Here is a 25,570-nt window from a genome sequence, read left to right on the forward strand (position 1 = left end):
TGAGAACTCTGTGCACCCTACAAGTCCCCTCATGGGACTCTGAACTGAATAGTCCTTTACTTTCTAACATCAATCATCTTCAGTGAAATCCTCTACTTCGTACCGTAACTATGGTTGCTGGCTTACAAAATGTCACTTCAGTGTATATGCAGCTTCCAAAATGCTAAATAGACCGTGCCATGGAAAGAAGAGCAAGAAGCAGAGATGCTGTTCTGTAAAAGAGCACGAAATTGAGATAGGCATCCATGATCCTTAAGCTCACTGAAATGCTGCGCAGAGAAGTCAACAGGGAACTTGTAATTACTCCAGTGTTCTGCAGGTAGTTTTTAAATCCCACATGCATCTATTCCAATTTCTGCCAACAAGGTTGCAAAGGCTAACATAAAATGTATGTACGTTAATTACAGGTGGTGGAGAGAATTCACTTTATAAACACCTTCTTACTAAAAGGTTTCTGGTTAGACTTCGGTAACATTCTTAAAACACGCCTTATAAATCCCTTGAAATAGAAGACAAACTAAATTGAACAAAATTAATGTTGCTAGGTAACAGCTATAGGAATAAGCTACATATGAAAGGTGTTAGTCAAAATCAAAGCGTTAATGAGTAACAGGAGCAACTGGTTATAGGTGTCCTACAGCAGGAAATAATGCAACTGTACCCTCAGACTAGTCTTGATCATATAAATCAAGTTTCAGGAATTCTGATGGAAGAAAACAGTAGGGTTAAAAAATGAAAAATTTAGCTCTTGCCCAATTCACACACCTAACAACTTGACATCATAAAGCATAAAGATGACAAAAGCTAGGTATTTTGGGGGGAGAGGATGCGGATAAAGCGGATTTGTCTGTCTGTTTAATTTCAGAGACAAACTAAGGTAAAGCATATCTCCGTTAACATTTTAATGGTTTTACCCTTTGATGAGACTGCAATTATTCACAGCCTTCAGAAGTGCCTCTCAGCATGCAAGTTCCCTTTTCTAACACAGGAACCGTGAAGTCAGGCTGGCCCTTTGTTGCAATGCATTTACACTCATCGTTTGGACAGAAGACTGCTCACAGTGGGTAACCCACCTCCACCTTTGGGCCCTTCCTCAGTTCTAAGGCACAGATGCTGAAGCACCGATGATGTTGCAATAAGAGAGGGGAACTTAAGGAAACCTAAGAAAACCTAAGGAAAACATCTAAAACATCTAGAATGATCGTGCATATACATATGGGCTTTATTGTAAGAGGTAAGATAAAATACGTATGAATGGTCAGTCCCTTTACACACCCCAACATCCCAGTTAGGAAACAAAAAGTTGGGATTCAATCTTCCCAATATGTGTTTTCTACGAACTAATTTTGCATCTTTCAAAAAAAAAAAAAAAAACAAAAAAAAAAAAAACACATTTGAACCAAAACCCAAAACCCAAATCCCAAATACTACACCAGTTGATCCACTGTTACTGCACAGAGTGCAGGAATGGCCAAATGCTGGTCAGCGAATGCACCTCACACCCTGGTTTTAGCGCTTGTTGATGGCAGAGCTCCTGTTAACAGCAATTGCCAGCCTTTCAAATGGGTCTGCACAGCCAGTGTTTGCAGAAGCAATGTTGTATAGTAAATAGTGAGTAAACAGGTCACTTAAAGCAGTCTGAGGTTAAGTAGACCTCTGGGAAATTGTCATTCCTGGGATGGTTACAAAATCTAGCCAGATGATTAATTTTCAAGAAACTGGTAACATCTGCAATTTTCTTCTATGAATATTAGGTTCAGTGGTCACCCTGTCCCATTTTATCATATCACCCAATTTTAAAGTATGAGTTCAAGAAAAAGACTAAGAAAGATCTTAAAAGGAAAGTGTGTGTTTGGTTGGGTTTGTAAAGACTGGAAAAAAATAAACACACCACCTCCATCAGTTACACAGAGGACAGAAAATAATACCAACAAGAGAAGATACCCCTGCTAGCACCTCACAGGACAGAGTGGGGTACTCACTCTTTCTAAGGCCAAACTTGGAGCCAGAGGAGATCAGTCCTAAGGAAACCCTACAGGAGCATAGAGTGGTTGCATCAGGGAAAACCCTGATATACCATGGGGTCAGCAGACCCCAAAGGAGAAACAGAGGCAAATGTAAAGCTTGTCATAATCATGCAAGTAATAGGCACTCAGCCATACTGTGGCCTTTTCCTTACACTGGAGGGGGGAAACGAAAGGAGAGTGGGTGGCAGAGCAAGTGACTGAGTGCACAAGAGACAGAGAGACCAACCAGCCAGCCCAGGGATCCTCTATTCATATCTCATCATCCTGGTAAGGTTAATTGGATGCCTCAATCTCTGTGTATCATCTCTGTAGCAGAATCAGGAAGGAAAGCTGTGGTGTTACGTTCCAAAATCACGACTGCAGGAAGGCTGTCACTCATCCTCCCAGAAAATACGGCTGCGTAATGCCTGGCATGCCCAACAGGGCAGCAGAGCTGCTGCTAGCCTGTGTAGACCACACAAAAATGAACAGAAAATCTACTTCAGCTTTCCAGAGAAAGGGGAAAACAGTGTTAACCTACTGACCCGTTAAGGCACTTCCAGTCAAAACTCAGGAAGCGCAACATCGGATGGCAAGGGATTGATGAATTGAAATACTGTCTGCTGGCCACATGGTAAACACTTGGCAGACTGCATCTTATATTAGAAAGTCATATTTACGGGTGAGTGACTTTAAGAGGATATCCTGTATCAGCACGAGCTGCTATTTGACGCAGCAAAGGTCAGGTTTACTTGAATCTTTATTAATACTGCATATTTTTATTCTGAGGAAACCAAAGAAGTATCTTAAAAATACTGTGTTTTCCTTATGCTTGCATGAATGAAAATTACTGGGTTTTAGAGTTTATTCTACCATCTCCCCATATATACATTTCTATTCAAGATGCTTTTCTAAAGTTTTACTCAGACATCTTTTTCTTATCTCCTGTGTCAGAGGACAAGAAAAAAAACCTAACGAGAGTGCAAATCAAATATGCACAAATAAATAACACCCCAGCAGACAAGTCAGAGTTCAAAAAGGAGTTAAAAATTCAGACAGATGAGAAGAGCTACCACATGTCTTGCAAGTTTAAGCTATTAAAGGCAAGTTAAAAATGCAGTCAAAGCATCTATTGCTTTCCTTTAGGGAATGTGCGCTCTCTCCCTGATTAAACATCGTAATGCCCTGCCGAATAATCCCGGCTGAAGGCTCCTTACAACCCAATATAAACACTCCTGCCGGGATTAGTTACTCCCGCCCTGCCAAGAAAGCCCGAGCTTCACCCCCAGCTCCAGGAAACGGAGCCCGTAACCTCGTAAGGTGCTGCATGGCCACAGCCAAAGCCCAAAATACCCTGCCTGCTGCTGAACCACTGCCTGGGACTGCAGGCCGGGCTCACCGCGGGACGAAGGCCGCGCATCCCGTCCCGCCTGGCAGCCAGCATGCCTGGCCCTGCCAGCCTGCAGGGAGTCTCTCTGTTCGTTTTAAGGCCATTTTGTGGCAATCCGAGCAAAGCTTTCTCATGAGAGGGGGCTGTGGATAAACCCAGGGATCCCATCAGCGCATCCCTTCACGCCGCGATGGATCCTGAGAGCCGATGCTGAAATGTCGTCGTTATTAAATTAGGCGCGCACCTCCTCACTTGGCAGCCGGGCTAACCCAACCTTTAGTCGTAGTGACTTTAAACCACGAGTTTTTAAAATTTCCTTTGAACAGCTTTATTGCTGGCTTAGAGAGCACGCTGAAGAGGATGTAATGCATGTTCCAGAAGCTGCACACAGCAATTAATGAATCAGCTATTCCTCTGGGTTAATTAAAGATTGCCTTGTCAGAACATAATAGTTACATAGCTGTGACCCATGTACTTACAAAGCCAACAGGAATACGTCATATTTCTAGGTACTTCTAGTCAGAGTTTAGTTAACAGAACTGAAGTCATGAAGAAGTACAATTCTTTAACAGCGGGGTAATTTGGGGTTCTTTTACCAGCTGCTTTAATAGTTTAGTATTAGCTCCAACTGTAATTTCAGTAAATTATCTACAAGAGACTGAGCTGCAGGAGAGTCATTCGCAATTTCAACATCAAAAAAGCCTCCCAAGAGCCCCTAATTTCTGACTTTTGAAACTCGTAACTGCAATAACAGCGAGCGAGCTTCGCTACGTTAACATCATTTTACAGATGAAGAAGGCTGCTGACAGATGTTCTCTTATTTCCACAGCAGCACCTGATCCAAGCTTTTCTTACATTTCTTTGTCCTTCAAGGGGAAAGAACATTTTGGGGTATGCATCCGATTTCTTCTGCACACGGGTACTTTGTCCTTAAGTCAGCTGCCTATTTTAGGCTCTCCTTCCATGCAAGCCTATCTCGGGAGTCAGCAAATCAAGCAGCCCTTCTGGGTGCAGAACAAGGAGCTCTCCTCTGGTTCTGCCAGCAGAGGAAACCAAGTGACGAGGGTGGATAATTTAAGAATTACGACCGTAATATAGCGCGGACCTCTTTTGCTGTGTTAGAAGGGAACACCACAGCCCTGCTGCACGGATTCGCAGATGGCAGAGCATATTGCTGAAATCGCATCCCAAATGGCTGCCTGGAGCCACTGCTGCCTGCGCCCGCGCTCCACACCACGACGTGGGAGCCGCGCTTGGAAATGGGCAGCGACTTTCGGGAACCAGCATCTCCAAATGGCACTCCTCTCCCCTGCGACTATGCTGATCCCAAGAGCTCCCATTGACCGATTTCTTTTTTTAAAATATGAACAGAGGCTAAAACTGGGTCAACAAAAGCAAGGAAATGCACCAAAAACAGTAATGACAAACAAAAAACAGAGGAGCCAGGATGACGCAGAGCAAAACTGTAAAAAAGCTCCCTCAAGAGTCCAGCACTTCCCCTACTCGTGTCATGCTACATGACCCAACGTTACTGTTGTGATATTCAATTGACATTGAAATCAATATTCAATTGATTTCACCAAGTGATAAGACAAGGGGAAACAGCCTCAGGGTGCACCAGGGGTGGCTTAGGTTGGATATTAGGAGAAATTTCTTTACTGAAAGGGTCGCATAGCACTGGAATAGGCTGCCTAGGGAAGTGGCTGAGTCACTATCCCTGGTGGTCTTCAAGAAACGCATAGATTTAGAACTTAGGTTTAGTGGTGGACTTCAGTACTAGGTTAAGGGTTGGACTAGATGATCTTAGAGGTCTTTTCCAACCTGAATAGATTCTATGATATTAGTTACTCATAGTCAACCACCCAAGACCAGCCATGATGCAAAAGAAAAATGAATTTACCATTCAGATCTTTAATGAAGAGCAAGCACTCTGGTGACCGGACAGCGGACATGCATTTTCTCCTGACTGTACAATGTTAGCAAACCATCGCTTCTCACAAGGCATTCTCCATTTCTTTCACTCTGCTGGCAACCAAACTCTTGAAGCCCTACAGCAGATGTGGCTGTGATGGACACCCAGGACCCCAGGCGCATCAACATTGGCAGGAGGTTAGAGAACCTGCTCACCTCACTCTTTTTCATGTCTGAAATACAGCTGAGAAAAGCAGCAAAGACTGGTTCCTCCGCCAAAAGCACGCCCACAAATCTACAGACCTAGACCTAGAAAGACTGAGACCTGGAAAGAGGCCATGCATGAACAGGACACAACTTAAAGCAGGCCAAAAGCATAGCTGTACAGCTGTAAAGTCTTGGCACTCTAAAGAACTTAATTTGATGGCTTTTTAACAGCAGCAGTAAGTTCAATTCAGCTGTTGTGGTAGCAATACCCTAGCAATGTTACTGCTTCAGACAACTTACTGAAGAAGCATGCAGTCAATGCTGATAGCTTGGCCTTGGAGGGTGACCTGTATTGGCCTTTAATATATTCCAGATTTGCTTTCTGATGTGTATTTTTTTGTATCCAGTCTCTAAAACTCATCATGATCTGCTGAAGAATATTTAGGGTTATTCTTGAGGGTACAAGCTATCTAACTACACAACTCGCTGTGTTCACCATCCACTTGTCTTTCATTTGCAAACCTCGTAGGTTAGAAACCCTTCATCTGCAGTGCTTCAGATTTCAGGAGGACTGTGAATATTTTAGTATGCTTGAGTTCTCCAGGATTTTTCAAACACTTAGGGACAAACCACAAAAAGAATAATTCAGGTTTTTGTTGTTGCTGTTGAATGGTAGAAAGTTCATAACTGAACGGCAAAGACAAAAAAAAAGTAGTCCTTTTTGTTTTTTATATACAAATATACAAGCTTATAAAAATTTACAAGTGCACGTACGCTTGCAAGCAACATATACCTATTAGAAGCATTAAAAGGACGGATAGCCAGTTTAAAACACGTTCTTGTGCAGTTACGAATCCACTCAGACAGTGGTGCTATAACATACCATAACATAATAGTGCGTTGCTTCTAACCTCACGTTATACATGTCGCAAACTGCCCACAATCTTGATTTGGACAGAAACACTCAAATGTTGTTACTGCAATCCTAACACCATTAATGAAATTACGTACTAATTGCTTTGGTCAGCAGCACCTTATATACTTTAATTACTTAAGCGGCTGCTTGCTGTTAAGAACTACAAATTTAGCTATATCTTTCGTCCTATATTTCGGTTTACTTATGTTTGTTTTGCCCCACTTTAAATCTGTTGTGGATGTGGGTTTTTTGATTTATTTATTTTTTTAGCTGAAAATATCATTAGCTTGACAGAATCTTGTCCTTTTTAATAGGCACAAAGAGACTTAAATAAATTAACAAATTCAGATTGATCTTCCCCTTGAAGCTTCTTGGCTTTAGGAAAAGTGCTGCAACCTTCTGAATCCTCAATGCAAGAACGTCAGCTGCTTTGAAATTATGCATTTCTAAAGTATCCTCGCATGACACAGCTTGCCATCCTGAAGCGCTGTCATGAGCCACTTGCAGCACAGTGTTTACATAAAGGCAGGAATAAATACTCTAGTGCTTATCACAGGCAGATAAGTTCAAAGACAGTGATGACTGAGGTTTATTGTTACAATGCTGCACTGTGGTGAAAAATTTTACTGCACAACTGACATCAAATTACAACTCTTTTTTTTTTTCCCTGTAGATTTCTCTTATTTGATTAAATTATAAAATTTGACTTTCTATATTTCTATAATTTTTCCCCTTTTTGTTATGTGAAATTTAAAAATGCCCCAACTTACTATGTCTGTTTTATAGGTGATACAAGGAATTACAGTTACAGAAACATGCCATACTCGTTCATTTTGGGTCAGTCTCAACACCACAAGATTTTTCAAAGCTACAGACACCATAAATAATGCAACAGTGCATTATCATCTTCTGCTCCTCTTTGCATAATTAAAAATAATTTTATTTGGAACAACAACGTTTCCACTGCTGTCCTACAATCTTTTATTAGATCCTTAAGGAACCTGCAGACCATCTAACTACTAAAAGAAACAAACAAGCAAGGAGGTTTGCTTATTTGACAAATACACAACTTAAAGCACAATTTGCAGCACCTGCACTGTTACAGCAGAATATACAGTGATCGGAAAGTACTTTAAAGTTTTAAGAGCAAAAAATAAATGAAGTTTGTTTCTGTTTTCTGATGTGCTTATACAACTATACATTCTTAACTGTGATCGTAAGATGGACAAAACTCCATCATGTGTTTTGAGAACAGAAAAGACGTACTAAAACGTACTAAAGTGCTTCTATGCCACATAAAACACTAGAATTAGCTTCAAAACCTTCTCCATCCCCAAGTGCTCCAGAGCTGTCACTCCACCTGAGCTTCCTTTACAGTTTCTGTGAGCTCATTTTGGAAGTTACCTTGTGTGAGCAGAAGAGCAACACCTCCTTTTGTACTTGATTCAAATAAAATTCAGATTCTTACCCTCTTACTCTTACTTCACAGGAGGCACCTTGCCAATGAGACCCACTTACTTGCCTGCTCTTTTCAACCACATTAACTACTATAATGCCCACTCCTCCAATAACAACCCCAATTTTGTCCCCATCAACTAGCCCCTCTGTTGGCCCTCCAAAACTGAGTCTGTGCTAGATGACTCTGCCTTCCCATGTGCTCTCAATAAAGCACATACTGAAGTAACCTAGATGCATGCGCAAGGCACATCAAATGTTTTGAATGATGTTTTTTGGGTAGGCATTCATTAACGTGCAAAAAGTACTTGTGGCGGTTGTACTGGGTCAGTGAATAAAATGTGTTATGATAAACAGCAGCATTTTTCCAGGACGGTTTCATCTCTATACAAGGGCTTATCGCAAGTATAAAATACTGTAAATAGATCACAAGCCTACACTGATAATGTTATATCCATAAAAGTTTTTGAAATAGATTAACCCCTCTTTGTGTGGCACTAACATCAGAAGGACTGATTTCAGGCTGGAGTTGAGACATGTGCAATAGTCAAAGTTATCCTCTTGAATTCACTGCCCTCGCTCAGTATTGGTCTCTACGTTTGCCTGAAATTCAAAGAAAGGTTGCTCATGACCAAATTCATTGGAAATGAATTCGCAATTCCACTGTTTTTCTTGTTAAATTATCTGTATTCCAGTGTAAATGTCTAAGAATGCTTTTACCGCGGCATTTCATTTCACTTGTCAAATCAGAATAAACTTCCTTCGGAGAAAGTGTTCCTTTGCTATTACAAGTACATTAGGAAGTGTGCCAGCACAGCTGTACCACCAGACCTCTGGGAGACACCAGGCCCTGGGGAATGCAAATGGTCTGAGAACAGCCTACTTGAAAGGACATCTTTTTTCAGGGCAAAGTCATCAGCGCCACAATCGCAGAGTGCTCCTGCTCAAACACCCTCGCTGCAAGAAAGGAGGCTTTCACTCAAGCACTGTCTTGAACAAATTTCTCCACAACAGTCTCAATTTGCCTTGGAGCCAACAATCTGCCAGATTCATCTCTAGACTTGCTCTTCGCTGAGAGATCTCTCTGTTCTGTGTTTCACCAGCCTAACGCAGCAGGAGACGTGTATCCTGGCCCAAAGAGCTGTACACTATGGCCATACAGAGAGAGGGTTGAGAGGCTTTTTGTTTTGCTTTGTTTGGCTGTTTTTTTAAACATAAGGTTTACAGAGATACACAATGGTGGAAAGATATTACCACAAACATAAATACTGTATTAGTAGACATCTTGGCTCCTGCAGTAATGAAAATGAATTATATCTCATTCAATAGTTACACTACAGCTAAACACTAAAACCATCTTAGAGAAACTCCATGGCTTTTCACCATGCTTTATGCCTCAAGTGGTTTTCCCTTATCTCCTAATCCCACATTTAATGCCAATTTTTTATTTCAGTAAATGTTCCAAGGTCAACTTGCAAGGCTGGTCACCATTCCCAACTTTGATTTCACACACACACAGGGAACTTCAAGTACCCTTTTTTCAGCTTAATTCACCGGTCATGTCCCTACTGTGAGTTCAGAATTAGGTACCTTCAATCCTTCTTAAATAACACATCTACAGCACTTAAAAGCTGCATTATCTTTTACCACTTCTAGGTCATATACTGCATACCAACAAGTCCCTCTACAGGAAAGCTACCCATCATGTCAAAGTAACTGTCTACATTTTCCTCTATATCTTAGGATACAATCTCATGTATGAGCACATGTTAATTTGTTCTTTCTGGACCTTTACTTTATTCATTACAGAAACAAGATAACGCACTGGGAATGAGGCAACTTGCTTCCTTCCTCACCAGAGAGTGAAGCCCCATCCACTACACCATTAAGGACAAGAAGAAACTGCCTCTGTATTTGCCCGCAGACTTTTACATCACACTTCATATGATATCCAAGCCTCAAAACAAAATCATTGATCTTTGAAATAGCCTTTGAGGTGAAGAGGTTTTCCACAGAAGGGTATATATTACTAAGAAAAGTTACAGTGGAAACACTTCAGTCTTGATTACATCTCTCCAGGCCTGGCTCCTCACTTAATACCATGAACAAAACAGGACTTCATCTGTGAAAACAGCATGCACCCCACGAAGCAGATCTCAACCACATACTTGACACAAGTTTTGCAATAGCAATATCCTCATTTTGCTGATGGGGAAAAGTTGGGTAGACAACCAGCAGTGATTTGTTTCATCCCATGTAAGAAGTAATTTGTTGAACAAGCACTAACTCCTTGCCCAGCTCTGCACATGCCCAGTGGCCAACCCCAGCAAGTATTTCATAATTCATAATGCCTGCTAGGGGGGATAGTGCGAGTGGAGAGCCCATCGATGCTTCATTGAGCTCAGGTGAAGAAATGGACGCTTAGCAATGTCCTGCAATGATTCCTGTGGTCCAATTTCATTAAAACCTCAGGTCAGGTCCAATTATTCTGAACAGCTTATAGCTGCCTGAGGTATAGATTACTAGCAACACATGCAAATTAGTTCTGCTGCAGCCATAATTAATTGCTATAGTAGGCAATCTAGCTAGTTTGCATATGAGCATAAGAATCTCTCTACCACCCTGCAGTGCAGACTTGGGAGGCTTGTTACTGCATGCAACTTCCAAGAGGACTGACAAAGAAATCTTCACCCCACATAGACCCAAATGATTGATAAAGTAAGGAGCCGTTTTGAGGTCACTTGTTGCTTTCAAACTGCCCTTTTCCAATGAGGACTTGTGGTGGACACATACAAGTACACTGTATAGATGTAGGTCTTACAAAAAGAACCAGCATGCTGCTGTCATCAGAAACTGTGCCATTTTATGCTAAGCCTGACTTCAGTCATCAACTTTGAATCTTTTTTAAAAAAACTCAGAAAATCATTTTGATATTTAAATAGACAACAGCTTTGCCATTAAGAAAGACTACTTTCACCCAACAACAAAAAAATATTATTAAACAGGTATTTTTAGTGACATCCATTTCCTTGAGTAGATCGCAGTATATCCTCCTCTTGACATGACTGAGTTGAGCTACACTTGCTGATACAGACCATGAACACATTCCAGTGAAACTTGTTTGACTCAATACGTTCCTATGCTGGAAAAATCTTGAAATCTGCAGTCCTAGCTTCCCAGTCATCTGGCAGAACCAGTGACTTTTATAAACAGATTAGGAAAGGCATTTTTAAGAAAGGTGCTGTTTAAAGCTTTAACTTGAATTGGGCATTTTCCTCTCAATTATGTGTTCCATCTTTACCTGATGATGTGATTTGCCCTGCTATGCACAAAAGGATACTAAAATCTTAAAACTCATTCTATTATTGTCTAGACTATTTAACCTAAATTTGCCATAGTTGTACCAGCCAACTTTTAAAACCCATTTGATTTTTAAGTACCATGCTAGCTTTTGTTTAGCATTCAGAATTTCTCCTCTAATTTAGACCTGCAAACAAGTGAAAAGGAAGTCCAGCAAGTTGTTGAATCATAAGGAATACTAAAGCCACAAAACTTTTGCCAAGAGAACTGCTGCATCTCAGATACGCCCCATTTCACACCTGAGAACAAGTCTTACCTCCATCTCATTCTGTTTCTTACCCCAGGAAATGCTACAGATTTAAACAATGCTTGGTTTTATTTATTTCTTTTAAAGGGAGCTAAGTTAAATTTCTGTATTCATTTCTAAGACGATAAAAGCTTTGTGTAGAGGATGAAACTAAAAGGTAAATTAGCACATTTTGTTCCACCTGAGGCATTGGAAAGAAGAGACAGAAACCAAATGTTAGGACACTTTATCATTAGGACAAACAATGGAAGGAAATAAAGAGCTGCACTGCCTGTTCTCCACCCTCTCACCACTTTGATAGAGACCAAAAATATAACCTTAAAGGTCAGGGAAAATAAAAACCTAAAAATTGAATGCACGTCTCCCAGAATTGTTTGCAGACAAGAGGGCTGCATTGTGTCAGCTATTAGAAATTATCTGCCATCACAAGTGAGATCAAAGGTACGTGGCTGATCAGAGACAGAACACAAATCAGTTCAGTATGCTTTAAATGGGGGTAGGAGTAACTCAGGTCTTTATCTGAAGTTAAATGGATTTTATTCTGGGAAAAAATGATGTCTAGTCCCAGAATTGCTAAATGTACTGGTGAACTAAGGCTGTTAAAAGGTTTCTTGCCAAGCTCTAGTCTAGTCGGTTTCAAGAATTCAGGGAGTAGTTTCTGGCACAACAACTTCCTCTACTTTGCCACACCGCTGTTATGATGTTCTTAAAAATAACTTTCATAGGACTGGGTATTTGGGGCGGGGGGAGGGCTGTTTTCCCATTGCCTTATGATAGCACAGAAACACTGTGCTCTCAATACCAATTTCCTGATTTCACCAAAGCAGACAGAAATTTACAAAAAAATACTTCCCTCTTTGGTCACAGGAATTTCAAACATCACATGTAATGCAGATAAATTGCAATCAAATTCCCACTTACTTAGAGCTGATGCGCTTAACAGCTGAAATAAGCAGAATATCTTTATTTCAGACTTGAACACAACAGTCATGAAATCAGATTAGCATCTAAGAGCTTTTCACATAATCAAGTATTGAACAACAGTTCTTTCTCCATTAAAGCTGACCTTGCATTGTGACATAGCACTTTTATTTCAAAATCAGAGGTACTTATGCTTTAATATATATAAATATATATATTTAAACACTATATCATAACAGACAGTATAACTACAGTGACAAAGATTGTTTCCATCTTTAAATATACCCTCCCTCTTTACATGTCAAATCACCTTTGCAATTTAGGATTTGATTTTGGTTAAAGTGTCAGAATTTGAAGTCAATATTATGATGCTAGAAAGACACTTTACTGAACAACTGCCTTTGTTATGGCATGATTAAAAAGTAGGCTACATAATAAATCAACTTTCCTAGCTGGAAAGCTCATTATACTGAGACAATTTAAGTGTCCACAGACATGTTTTGACATTTGGCTATGACACCTTCACTGAAAGGTTCAAAAAGTTCTTACATAAAGCAAAATACACTTAAAACACACAGCCCTAACAGGGAAAACTAACCAGAACCCAAGGTCGTGCAGGAAGATGGGGGAATAACACAGACAAGAATTCAGCTCAGCCATGCTAATTCATCCGGAATCTATCACAAGAGCAGCCTTTTCACTGGTAGTATTGCTTTCCATCCTTCCATTCCCCTTAGCATCTTGACAGTACAAATTTAGTCAGATTACAAAAGAAAACAAATAAAACATAACTAAAGGCAATAAAATTATTCCAGAAAACATATGAGCTCATCTCAAGGTTTTACAGTTAACTTACAGTGATTAAATTAGAAGAGGACATTTCAAATCACTCAGCTCAATTATGGACCATTAACTCAAATTGAACAAATAAGCCACCTAGGAAGTAGAGGACAACCTGAGACCACAAGTCTCCCCCTACCTGTTGGACAGTAAATAAATCAGCATGTAAGACAATAAAAAAATATTGAAATCTATTGTACTCAGCTGTTTTACCAATTTGCTTACAGAAAGGATGGGGATGATGTAAGTTGCTGCGTGAATAGATTTACACAGGAGAGAGCACACACTAGGATTTGGAGCTCATTTACTCACGTAAAATAAATAAATAAATAAATAAAAGCAAATTTAAGAAAAAATGAGATAAGAGCATAAGAAATGAGCTGATCGAGGTACCTGGGAGAAGCACCTCATCGTAAGTAGACCTTGAGATCCTGGTTTCCATCTAGCACCTAGGTTTCCCCAAGCACACCATTTCCATCAGAAGCACAGGACTCTGGAGATCACACGCTACATATGGGTACTGGCTTCCTGTCCATCACTGGGGTGGACTGCTGGTTTCTAAGGCTCACGCTTTAATGACCCACAAGAACAAATCCTTGGTCAATATTCAACGCTGACAATAAAGCATCTCAATTTAACCTTGCTCAGGTTTGACCATCAGCCTACACTGGGGCAAAAGCGATTTCTTAAGACAAGATGGAAGGAAGAGTTCCTGACAGTCATCACTGCTTGGGAGCCTGAAGAGGAAAATGAGAAGCCCGAACAAAAAGTCCTCTCCAGGAAGGACTTCCCAATTGCTTTTCTCAGGGCGCCTCACAGCTTATGCAAGGTGCTGTGTAGTTGTTCTCCTGCTAACCCGAGTGGACAGCGAGGCCTAGAGGGAGACAAGCCAGCAGCCAGCCACCGTAACACAACTGGAGGAGCAGCATGGGCACAGGAACCATCCGTGAGGGTGACGGCACCACGCGCTGCTCTCAGCTGATGTACCTCACAGGAAGTGTGCTGACAGCAAACAAGTGCCTTACTTGAACATTGGCCTTCTGCAGACAGAAGAGGCCGGCACACCCATGCACTTAGCGGTACCCCAAGCCCTCCCTGACCACCCCCCAAAAACAGGCAGTCATCAGTCCTGCAATAGCTGTAGCACACAAGGAGATTTCTCCACAAGACGTCCCAGAGTGCACCCCCCCACACACAAAAAGAGCATGTCCATGTACCATCCCTTGTGTTACTGTTACTTAGCTGTAACCTGGCTTAGGGATGCAAAATTACGACTGCTCTGGCAGGTGGCCTTAGCTCCACTTCAGTGGTAGCAGGAAATGCACATCCCTTAATTAAGGACAAAAGAGAATGAAAAAGGAAATTTCATTTTAGAGAGAGACGCTATTAAACAAATTACAGCATTTGCAGTGATCTTAGTCATCACTAGCATACTTTAGGCTTCTACAAGTGTCAAGCTAACATGTTCTCAAATACATCCACACAAGGGGTAAGGGAAGTAAGCACCCTCTCACACTGAGAAACATCTAGACAGGAGCACCAGAATCACAGTATCCAGATGCCAAATTTACATCCTCCCCTCCCAAAGCCTCAGGCAGGAATTGAGCAAGAGTAACAAGAAATGAGCTTCTAATCACTCCTAAGTTCACACCTTGTGAATCCCCCCCAGGGATAACTGGAGACAGAAATCTTGAAAGAGAAAGTGTAGGAACACCATCCCTCTATCTTCAGGATGAAAAAAACACCTTCTCAGCCATAAAATCCATGCAGCTTCATTCCCCTAGGGCCTGGGATAGTGTCATGGATTATCTGAGGTAAGGAACGCAACTCCTCAGCCTCGGCCCAGCTCCACCTGCTCCCCCAGTGCAACCACTACAAGCCTAGAGACTCTCTCTCCTCCAACATGTCAAGAATTTAATTGCAAATGTAGTAATAACTTTATAATTTTTCATAAAAAAAATATAAAGTTATTTTCATAATAGAAAATAGGCTTAAAGCTTATGAATTTACCTTGATGGTCATGTAAACAGAAAACATAGAACCGTGATAAATTATAAAACATGTTTAAAATCCTATGTCTGCCAACTGTGAGATTTGAGGTTGTTTTTTTGGTTTTTGTTTGTTTTTAAAAACACTCTCATCAGGTGGCTTCAGGGAATACTTTCAATTTAAAATATATCCAAAACAAAAGATTTGCAAACTTGATATTAAAACTCTTACAGGTTAATGTGGTCTTTTTCTCCCTTCTTTTACAGTTAAGAAAGCAACAGTTAATCCCTAGTTAATGAAACATAAAAGAAAATCCATCAGTCATCTGAAAATACGTTTCTATGAACATGCAAGCATTTTAAACTGTACTTGGCCTGTTTCTTCTCATTTCACTGATTTCACTCAATCATCATTAGCAGCTCTTGTATATACAGAGTTTTCCTGCTGTACTCAATCAGCTGGTCAAATTTGTCTTTCTGTAACTTCAGAGTTCTGCGTCAAGCTATCTGTACTAAAAAACAACCTCCTTTGTCTTCTTTTCATCTTTTCCATTTTTTTCAGAGTTCTGTCAGCCCAAGGGTTTGGGAACTAATATAATTAGGAAAGTTAAACTTCTCCACAGCTATTCTGGGCGCCCTCCTAGAAACTGTGCTAACAAGATTCATCACAAAATACAATAGAAGCCTTCTCTAAAATAAGACAAAGGTACTGTAATGAGCTAGGCAGGAAGTGCGGGCTCAGTTCTGTGTGTAATGGTAGTTAGTGTAAATCTTTTTGGCAGTAATGGTGTTTTTTTCTAAGGCTGGACAATGACGAAAACATTTATACAATACATGAGAATTCATGAATGTCTGGCAGCTTTCGGTATTGTCTTTGCAATACAAACAAAACTATCTGTATTTCATTCTACATTTTCCATTCAGTACCAGCTGGATTCTGCAAAAACATGGGTTAGTCCTGATACACCAAATAACTGATTCATCCCACTGGGATCCCATGACTGAAGCATACCAGAGGTAGCACCAGTGGTTACTAAACACATTCTTTAGTTACAAAGCTAACAACAAAACTGCCTCAACCTCACGTGCCTATCATCAGGCAGATGCAAAAGGCAAGACATTTAAAGCAAATAATAATAGTACTGCTGGAGAAAAAGGGCTACAGAATGTTATTTCCCTGGGTTAAACCTTAGTCATTGTACTACCTCATTTAAGCCCATACTTACTCAAAATTTCTTGTGCATCCACATAGCCTTGTATTTTCTGGACCCAAGCAGCGTGCTACAAAGGCACATCCCACCATCAGACTTCTATCACCTCCATAGAAGTTACCTCTCACTTCCAAGCCAGCGAGGGAGAGGAGAGCATCTGCCTCAAGAGCAGACAGCACTGCTCAGTGGGAACAAGTGCTCTGTACAGGCATAACACCAAGGAAGCCTAAAGCCAACTGATCTGCAACCACAGCATCTTCACCATCTCACTGTAGGCAAGATTTCCTACCAGGACCAGCCAAAAAAGACCAAAGGGTGAGCTGGCTGTTGACAAAGGACTGCTGTTGGCTATAACAACTCATCTCACTGTTTTCTTTCTGCTGCTGAAGCCATCTGGCTGCGGAGCCAGAGGTACAGCAGTGTTCAGCTCAGCTCCCTCTGGGAACTCCTGGAACAAAAAGCATCGAGCCCAACAATAGCTGAGACAGCTACTGAAAGCACGAATGCAGAAATAAAAGGAAGATGAATCTTTCATTACAGACCCATGACAAAACACATTTGTACAGACACCAACAATCATCTCTACAAGTAAACACATAAAGAAAGTGCCAGAACTGCATGTCAAATACTTCCATTAAAAGTTAAGGTGACAGAATGCATCTTATTTATGCCTGACTTCCAAAGTTTGAATAAGTAGCTACACTACCTCTAAAAAGCATGTCAAGTATTAATAAAAAGTACTGCCCATAAGCTGGGACTGAAGTTGGCATTATTTACTGCTTGTTAGAGAAACAAATGAGAATGAGCTCAAGGAAGAAAAGCCCAGAAGCACGGAGCGAGAAGAGAAATGGCAGCAGCACAGCCTGCAGGTTAAGCCCCCATGAAGTCTGAGAATAAATAAATCCAGTTGCTTATCTAGTTTTCTGTAGCATGCTGTATTTTGCTATCATATTTCATACAGCAAGGCTACTCCTAGGTAGCATAGGGAAATCGGTGAAGCGACCTTATCTTGCTAACAAGACACATTGAAGATCAACTCCTGTGGTACCCCACAGTGGGTGCACTCAACCAAGGGGAGCGGAGGCTGAACTATAGAGGTGCTTAGGCAGAGAGGAGAACCGGCAGCACCCCTTGGGTGTGCTGGGGCAGGAGGAATGAGTGCTGGAGCTGATCGCCTCTAATAAAGACCTCAGAGCAGTATCTCAGTGTGAATGCAAGCATTTGGACTGAAATCATCATTATGGTCCCCAGATCATTGCCCTCCCTATTGGACAGCGTACAAATGCTGCAAGGAACCCTGTCACTGTAAAATATGAAACATTTGTGAGTACTGCACATTTTACAGAACCAATACGTGGCTGACTAGGCTTCATCTCCACACTCCTGCTGGGGGAAGAAAAAAAAATAACACACAAGAGCTGCCCCTCTAAGCATGCTTTTACTTCCTCGTTCTCATTGTGTTTTGAAAGATGGTAAATAATTGCTTTGATCATTTCCTCACCTCTTTCCTTAATTCTTTAGGATGTGCTCCGTAGTTTAGACATGTTTCTTCTCCATGCTCTAGGCTTTACTACAGCATCTGGAGTGACTGCTCGAGAAGTACTTGACTTGCTGTCTATTAACTGCCAAAATCCTGGCTTTTGTACTTTGTGGTAGACAAACAGGACTTTCAATAGGTAGCTGAAGCACACCTGCTTCTTTACTTTACTGAGTATTAGCACTGTTCTACTGGATGAAGTTTTCTTTCTTTTCCCTTGCATTTCATTTATGAAGTAGATTTGGAGAATATAGGTAAGAAATCCTAGTTCCTGTTCTTCTCAGGTTTAGTACTTTTATGAAACTTATCCAGCTGGCAAAACGACTTGTAAGTGAATACTAAATAATGGCTTATATATATATATAAATACTTATTGTTAACGTGTGTTATTAGCATATCTACACAAAAGCAGTTATTAACCTATTCATAGGAGAAAATACTATTCCATTTGCACTCAACATCTCCTACATTTGTTTTATATGAAACCTGCATATTTTAAGACTCCTTGCTTTACAAGAAGTATTCTCTGCTCCCAAATCATTACACGATATTCTTTTAAAATAAAAAGCTGAATAGTTATACAGCAACTGCTCGTGTAAAAGAGTGACTCAGCAGGAAACGTGTACTTGAAATACCCTTCTCAAGAAAGAGCTTATTCACATGGGGACAGTTGGCAGGGATATCTCAGTCTCCACTTGCATGCTCTTTTTCCAGTTTGTGTTGAAGAGATTGAGATACCTCAAAGGAAGCTAATCACCATTTTTGTAGGCCGTGGAAAGCAGGGTCTGGTTCAGAATTGTAAGTGCTTGTACTAAAGCTTTCTGAGAGAAAAGCAAAGAGCTGTAGGTTAATGTTCAACAGAAACTGGCAAATCTGCTGTGCTCACTGAGCAAGGTGGTCAGGTATGAACTGGAAGTGTATACACACAAAAAAAAAAAACACCAAAAAAAAAAACATAACAAGTATGGTTGCTCAAAGTTCAGCTGCAGTAGTTCAGACACAACACACCAAAGGGAAAAAGGCTGGGGGGGGCAGGAGTACCTAACACATCAGATATTTTAGTCAGTTGTAATCATTCCAGAATTTCTGCTCAAGTTAAGTATGCATTAAACCTGCTTTGTTGCAGGCCTATTGGCTTTCCTTAAAACTGTTGCGAAATGCAGGAATAAAAGCTTTAGATCCACTAGTCAGTATCAGCTGAGCTCAGCAAGTAATATTGTATATAACTGGAAGCAAAACTGGCCACAGTCTGTTGCAAATATCTTTATCATCAGCGTAATCCACATGTATCATAAAGCATAGATAAACTTATCAAAATGCTGCAAGTTACTTTTGGATGCAGCTTTACTCTTCCGTTTTTCATCTAAACCAGTGTCAGCAACGTTTTAACAGAAATTAATGGATAACACAATTTATTGTAGGAATTAAAAAAAAAAAAACCTGTCACAGAACATAAAACCCCACTTTAATAATCTAGTCTAATATCGCTGCATTGGAACTAGTTCACACCATGTCACAAATCCCTCTGAAGTTCTTCACGTTACATTTTCCTATGTACTATTCATTAATGGGTTACTGGACTATGGGGCAGCTGTTAAAATAGCTGTACTCCCAAGTTATTGGACGAGAACGTGTATTTCATAGACTGTAAAACAAGGTAGAAGCTTGTACTTGGACTGAACAAACAAATGGGACATGCCATAACATTACACTTCCATTTTCAAAAAGATATTGAAAGAATAGCTATCATTGCTGTAAAACATTTTGTTTCCCTTCAGCACTGGGAAAACATGAAGCGCTACAGCCAAATGCAGCATTAGAGGCCACCACTGGACGTGCAGATTTCTTTTCTTAGCCTGTGCCACTTACATAACAGCATTTTATAGTCACAGGGGCAGGGAAGATTAAAAATGTGCTAGATACCTACTTCAGCAATAAAATCAGTAAGATTTGAGAAATACTGGATTTGATTGCTGTCAGTCGGCTAACAAAAATATCAACACAGCCTGTGGCTGCAAAGGTGAACTCTACTTCAGAAACTACAGGGAAAAACATTAATTGAGTCCTACTGTAGAAACAGGCCTTTAACTGACAACACCCCTACGAAAAGCATTCTTTGTAAAGATACCTGCTTTGAAAATTAGTTTGGACCATTTTGCCTAGACACATCCGCAGCCTCAACGTAGTGAGGCAGAGCCACACACCAGGTGACCCCATATGGATTCTTTCAGTGCTGTAACATTGCTAGGGGAAAAGAAGGACTTGAAAATGAAGTATTGACCTGTTAGGAAGATGTTAGGCTTCAAAGTTACCACTCAGCCATCAAAATGGAATACTCCCTATCTTTTCAATACCTATTCAGACTGCATAAGCAGCAGCCACAACTACTCTCACTTCATCCAATGAACTTAAACCACAGCAAATATGTTCCCTGATGAATGGGGGACATTCAAAGAAAGCTTCAGAAGTCACCCATGTAAATCTGCCCCAGGATTTGCACATCTCAAGGCATCAGCTTTACAACATCTAGTTCAAGACTGCCTTGCCCCTGCATGAGGTGATTTCCATCATGCAAAGCAAGTAAACATTCTTTTGTTGCAGGAGTAAAGAGCTGAGCCAAAGCCCTGAACCATTTTTACAGCTGGTGAAAGTTTCTGAAGTGTAATGTTAACATTGCAAACGTTGAATTAAATTTCAGGACTCCACTCTTCGTCCCCTAAAAAGAGGAGGATATTCCTTCTGCCCAGGCTGACAGTCCTAATTTGGGCTACAAGACTTCAGGTTCACCACAGGTTCTCAGCCATCTTCATCCACAGCTCACAGGATAGTTGTGATAAAAACAAAACAAAACAAAACAAAACAAAAAACCAACAAACTACATCTTCAGCTTTCCTACTCCAACCATCCATAACTTTTGGTTTAGTAATTTTTTTTAACAAGAATGACAAACTGCAACATGGAGGAAAAACTACCTCTGCATCCACAGCACTCCGGCTTTCCCCCAAGGAGACTGGATTTGTACCCATTATTTCTTACCTTGGTGATTTAGGGAGATGCGATTAGATGGTTCTTGGAAACCTGGTTCCACCAGATCCCGCCGACCATGAGCCGAAGTCTGATCTACATTGTCCTGAGAAGAGAAGAGCAGAAAAATCTCGTCAAAAACAGGCACTCTGTACTCCCTGTAAGCTACGATGTGGAGAGCCAAAAATATTGACAGGAGAAAAATCTCTGCCATACCTCTAAAAGGAGAAACCAATGTTGGAGAATGGGAAGGAAAAAAATAAGATTTGTGCGTATCGGGGGACGCTAGACGGCCACATTAATACAGGCAGCGTGAATCCAGAATAAATGACTATGTTGCTGGCTGATCTGGATGGATGTCAATTTTACGTTTCAAACTGGGAAATAGTAATATAAATGCATTTCCTAGTTCAACAAAAGTTTCTTCTTGAATCAAATTATGTGGAAGCTTGGGGCTTTGTTTTCTTTAATTCCAAGGCTGTGGCTTAGGGGTTTGTAACTAATTAACTGGACTGAAACGGATTCAGTAGTGAACTACCAAACCTCAAGAGGAACCAGAAGTTCAGTTTATCTAAACATCCATGGTTCTGGATGCCAACCTGAATTTTTTTCATACTAGAACTCTCACAAGATCAGGTTTCAAGAAGTTTTAACACACACTGAATTTGGCTAAGTCTAAAATACCATGGTTTCTCACAGATCTTGCCAGAAGAGAAGGCTAGGAGAAAGCAAGAAAATTGAAATATAAACAAAAAAAAAGTAAATAAGAAAAGCAAGATAAGTCACACCAAGTTTCAGAAATATGAATATGAGAAGGAAATTTAGAGCTAGTACACAGGCTTACAAAGTTGGTATACCTCTGCATATGCCAATTAAGGGCAGGTATGGACAAACAGAAGCAAGCACATGAAGTTGGCTGCATAACAGACTATGCTACAGTGATATACACGACTTCATACACTTTCCTACTGTGCCCAAAGTGTGAAATAAATACATAAATAGCATGTAAATACGTAATAGCATGTCTATCAAAGCAAAGGAACCACCTTCACGGCAAATGACAATTATGGCAGACCAATGATGTGGACTCAGCAAATAGGACTTCAACTACGTGCAACTGTGAGTGAAGCACAACTTTTCCAGCTTACGGAATATAAGCTAATGCTTAAAATTGTACCAGTTCAGGAGCCCACAGGCACTCCCAAGACAAGAACTGCCAAAGGTGGCATGACTATAGGAGGTTTTTACAAATAAATGTATCATAGAATGGCTTGGATTGGAAGCAACCTTAAAGACCACCCAGTTTCAACCCCTTGCCATAGGCAGGAACATCTCCCACCAGACCCAAAGCCCCATCCAACCTGGCCTTAGGCACCTCCAGGGATGGGGCATCCACAGCTTCTCTGGGTAACCTGTGCCAGTGTCTCACCACCCTCAGAGTAAAGAACTTTTACCTTGTATCTAACCTAAATCTACCCTCTTTTAGTTTAAATCCATTACTCCTTGTCACGTCACTATCTGCCTGAGCAAAAAGTTGCTCTGTATCTTTTTTATAAGCCCCCTTTAAGTATTGAAAAGCTGCAATAAGGTTACCCTTGATCCTTCTCCAGACTCAATATCCCCAGCTCTCTCAGCTTTTCTTCGCATGAGAGGTGCTCCAGCCCTCTGATCATCCTCATGGCCCTCCTCTGGACCCACTCTAACAGCCCCACATCTTTCTTGTGCTGGGGGCCCCAGACCTATACGCAGCACTCCAGTTGGGGCCTCACAAGGGCAGAGGAGAGGGGGACAACCACCTCACCCGCCCTGCTGGCCATCCCTCTGTTGATGTAGCTCAGGACACAGTTGGCCTTCTGGGCTGCAAGCACTCACTTCTGGCTCATGTCGAGCTTTTTGTCCACCAGAATCCCCAAGTCCTTCTCTGCAGGGCTGCTCCCAATGAGCTCTTCTCCCCGTCTGTGCTCATGTCTGGGATTGCCCTGACACAGGTGCAGAAGTTTGCTCTTGGACTTGCTGAACCTCATTAGGTTCACATGGGCCCACATTTCCAGCTTGTCCAGGTAGTAATATGGTAAGATACACATGATATTTGTCTACCTATGCCAGATACAATGGAGACCACTAAGCCTTCTGACTCTGTGTTGGCTACCTCCTCCCTTTAGCGCTCCCTTTCACACCTCTCATTTTCTCTGGGCTACCACACAGTCAGCACTGACCTGGACCAGAATATCTCAATTTTAAGTTTCAGACAAAAAAGCTGGGACTTACATTATGACATGGTAACTGCAGGAAGCAGAAATCACATACCAAAGGAGCCTGTACCCCCAGAAGTTTAAAGTAATACTTTCAAAGGCTCCAAGGTCAATAGTGGGGAAGAAAAACTTATCTAGGAAAAGTTTCAGTCAAAACTCAAAGCTGAAGCTGACTGCTCCTCAGGTATTTCACACCTGGTACAAAGGCTGAGAGCTGGACATCCCAGGCACTAAGAATAAAGCAGAACATCCTCTCAACACAGTTTTTCTTCGTGCACTTTCCCTGTGAAACTCAACATCTCATATGTTTGTCAGGTCATTAAAACCCCGCAGATGCTGATGCAGTTGAGCACCCTTGGGTACCCCTTAGAGCTGCACCACAAGAAGTGACAAGCACAGGCCTTATTCACAACGCTCGAGCCAGCATCACCATATCCTGCAGCAACCTTTCCAGAGGCAGCAGTTCCAGTTGCTAAACCTGGGATGCGATGCCCCTGCCTGTCTGAGGAGGTGCAAAGCTCTGCTCACCTCTGCAGAGCCTGCCTGCAACTCGAGCCAAGCGTGGAGCAAAAGGTTTCCTCGGGGCGCTAAGGGCCAGCACAGCCCCGTTGCTAAAGTACAGCGGCCGGCCTGCATAAACAAAACCACACCTGCTGCAGCAATGCGGGCAGCCGAGGAAAGGTAAGCACGGCACGATGTTAAAGAGCTCACGGTAGTTTCACATGACCCTCCAGAATCTATTTATGCCAGTTGTTCAAAGACAAACAATGGCGCCTCGCCAGCTGCAGCAGCAATCAGATAGACACAGGAACAAGGTTAAAGGGAAAAAAGGAAAAAAAAAAAAAAAAGTTATATAATTGCTCCGTGCCAAGCTGCCATGGCACAGCCCCGGCTCGGCCTTATTGTCAGGCACAAGGTCGGGGCTGAGGCCCTCAGCAAAGTGGGCACCTGCTTTGGCCCATCACCGTGCCCCTTGCTGAAACAGGGCTCCCAATAAGTCATGTGTTTTCTCCACGGTTTAATCCCCAGGTCCCTCTTCTCTTCCAATAAACACACTCAATATGAAATCAAAGCACGTTACTTAGCTTACTGTACCATCCAGCTATTACAGTATTTTTAGAAGCCTGTTGAGGCATTAGCCCTCACTAAGTTGTTTGCATGTACTATTTTCTCTATCAGTCAGCATCTGTAACCAAGGATGATTTAATCAAGTGACTAGCAAGAGTGTTAGAACGATCTGAAGCAGGGTTTATTTTTATAGAGTCTCTTCAAGCAGTTAGCATTTTATATAGCCAAACACACTGGCATTACAGGTTAGATTTCAGTGTCCTTTTGCAAGCCTATATTTTCTGATGCAAAACGCTCCATGGCTGCATCATACCAAGAGGCAAAGTCCATTCATAGAGAGCATTATCTCTGTGTATCAGTAACCCAGACAATCTGGATTAATTCTTCAATCTATAACCAAGCCTTTCAAGGTACACTCCTTCAACTTTGACATAATGTTTGCTGCAATTTAAGCTAGCATGATAAGTGTTTCAGTTATCAAAGAAAACACTAAATCTGGTATTTAAATCAGAGAACAGGTCAACTGTATACTACAGTAACTGCTGCCTGCATAAGTGCTCTCTAATCGCTGCCTTGGCTCCGAGTGATACCATTCCTGCCTGCAGCTTAGCTCCGTGTTTGCTTGGGATAGCATTTATCAGTACGAGACGTTTTTTGGCTGACCAGCACATTGCTGCTCCTCTCATCCTGGTTCCTCCAGTAAAGGCTATCTCATCATGCAGGCTAATTTTACTGGTAAACAGGGCTTAGATAGGAGGAAGTAGACCCAAAAGTACAAATAATGAAGTATCATCCACACTTCCCTTCTCCCCCTTCTTTGCAAAAAAAAAAAAAAAGAAGGGACCTGAATTTAGCTGAGATAGAGTAGCTTTCTCTAGAAGTCTGGAAATCCCCCTTTCCTGAAGACTTTTTTTTTTTTTTTTTTTTTTTAACTTAAGCAGTAGCTGGAAGTTCAAGAGATTAAGGAAGGCTACACCAGCGGTAACACAGCTTCTCGGAAGCTCCTGGGACTACATCCAGACCGTGGATGTCCAGACCACCAAGACGACAGTCCCCGGTTTTGGATTTACTGTAGCTGTCTGCAAACCCACACAGCCATGCCCCTGAACAAAAGGTTCAATTGAGCAAGAGTCACGCATGCCCATGCCAGCAATCCCACAGCGACAAATTAAGATCATGACATACTTCTGATGTTTGTACACCGTCCAGCACAACAAAGTCAAGTCAGACATGCTGA

At 41.4% G+C, this 25,570-nt stretch overlaps 1 protein-coding gene across 8 annotated transcripts in view; it reads right to left on the reverse strand.

The window, feature by feature from the left end:
• GRB10 (growth factor receptor bound protein 10) overlaps positions 1 to 25,570 on the reverse strand; it is a 148,561-nt gene that overhangs the window by 66,140 nt on the left and 56,851 nt on the right. For all 8 annotated transcript variants that reach the window (XM_068671086.1, XM_068671079.1, XM_068671083.1 and 5 more), the window contains one exon: positions 21,026 to 21,119. Coding sequence is in view for 7 of the 8 variants with exons in the window: in XM_068671079.1 (XP_068527180.1) it covers positions 21,026 to 21,119 (94 nt within the window). In the remaining variant the exon portion in view is untranslated. The remainder of the gene's footprint in view (positions 1 to 21,025; positions 21,120 to 25,570) is intronic.

Source organism: Anas acuta, chromosome 2 (genome assembly GCF_963932015.1).
Source record: "Anas acuta chromosome 2, bAnaAcu1.1, whole genome shotgun sequence".
NCBI classification, from domain to species: domain Eukaryota; kingdom Metazoa; phylum Chordata; class Aves; order Anseriformes; family Anatidae; genus Anas; species Anas acuta.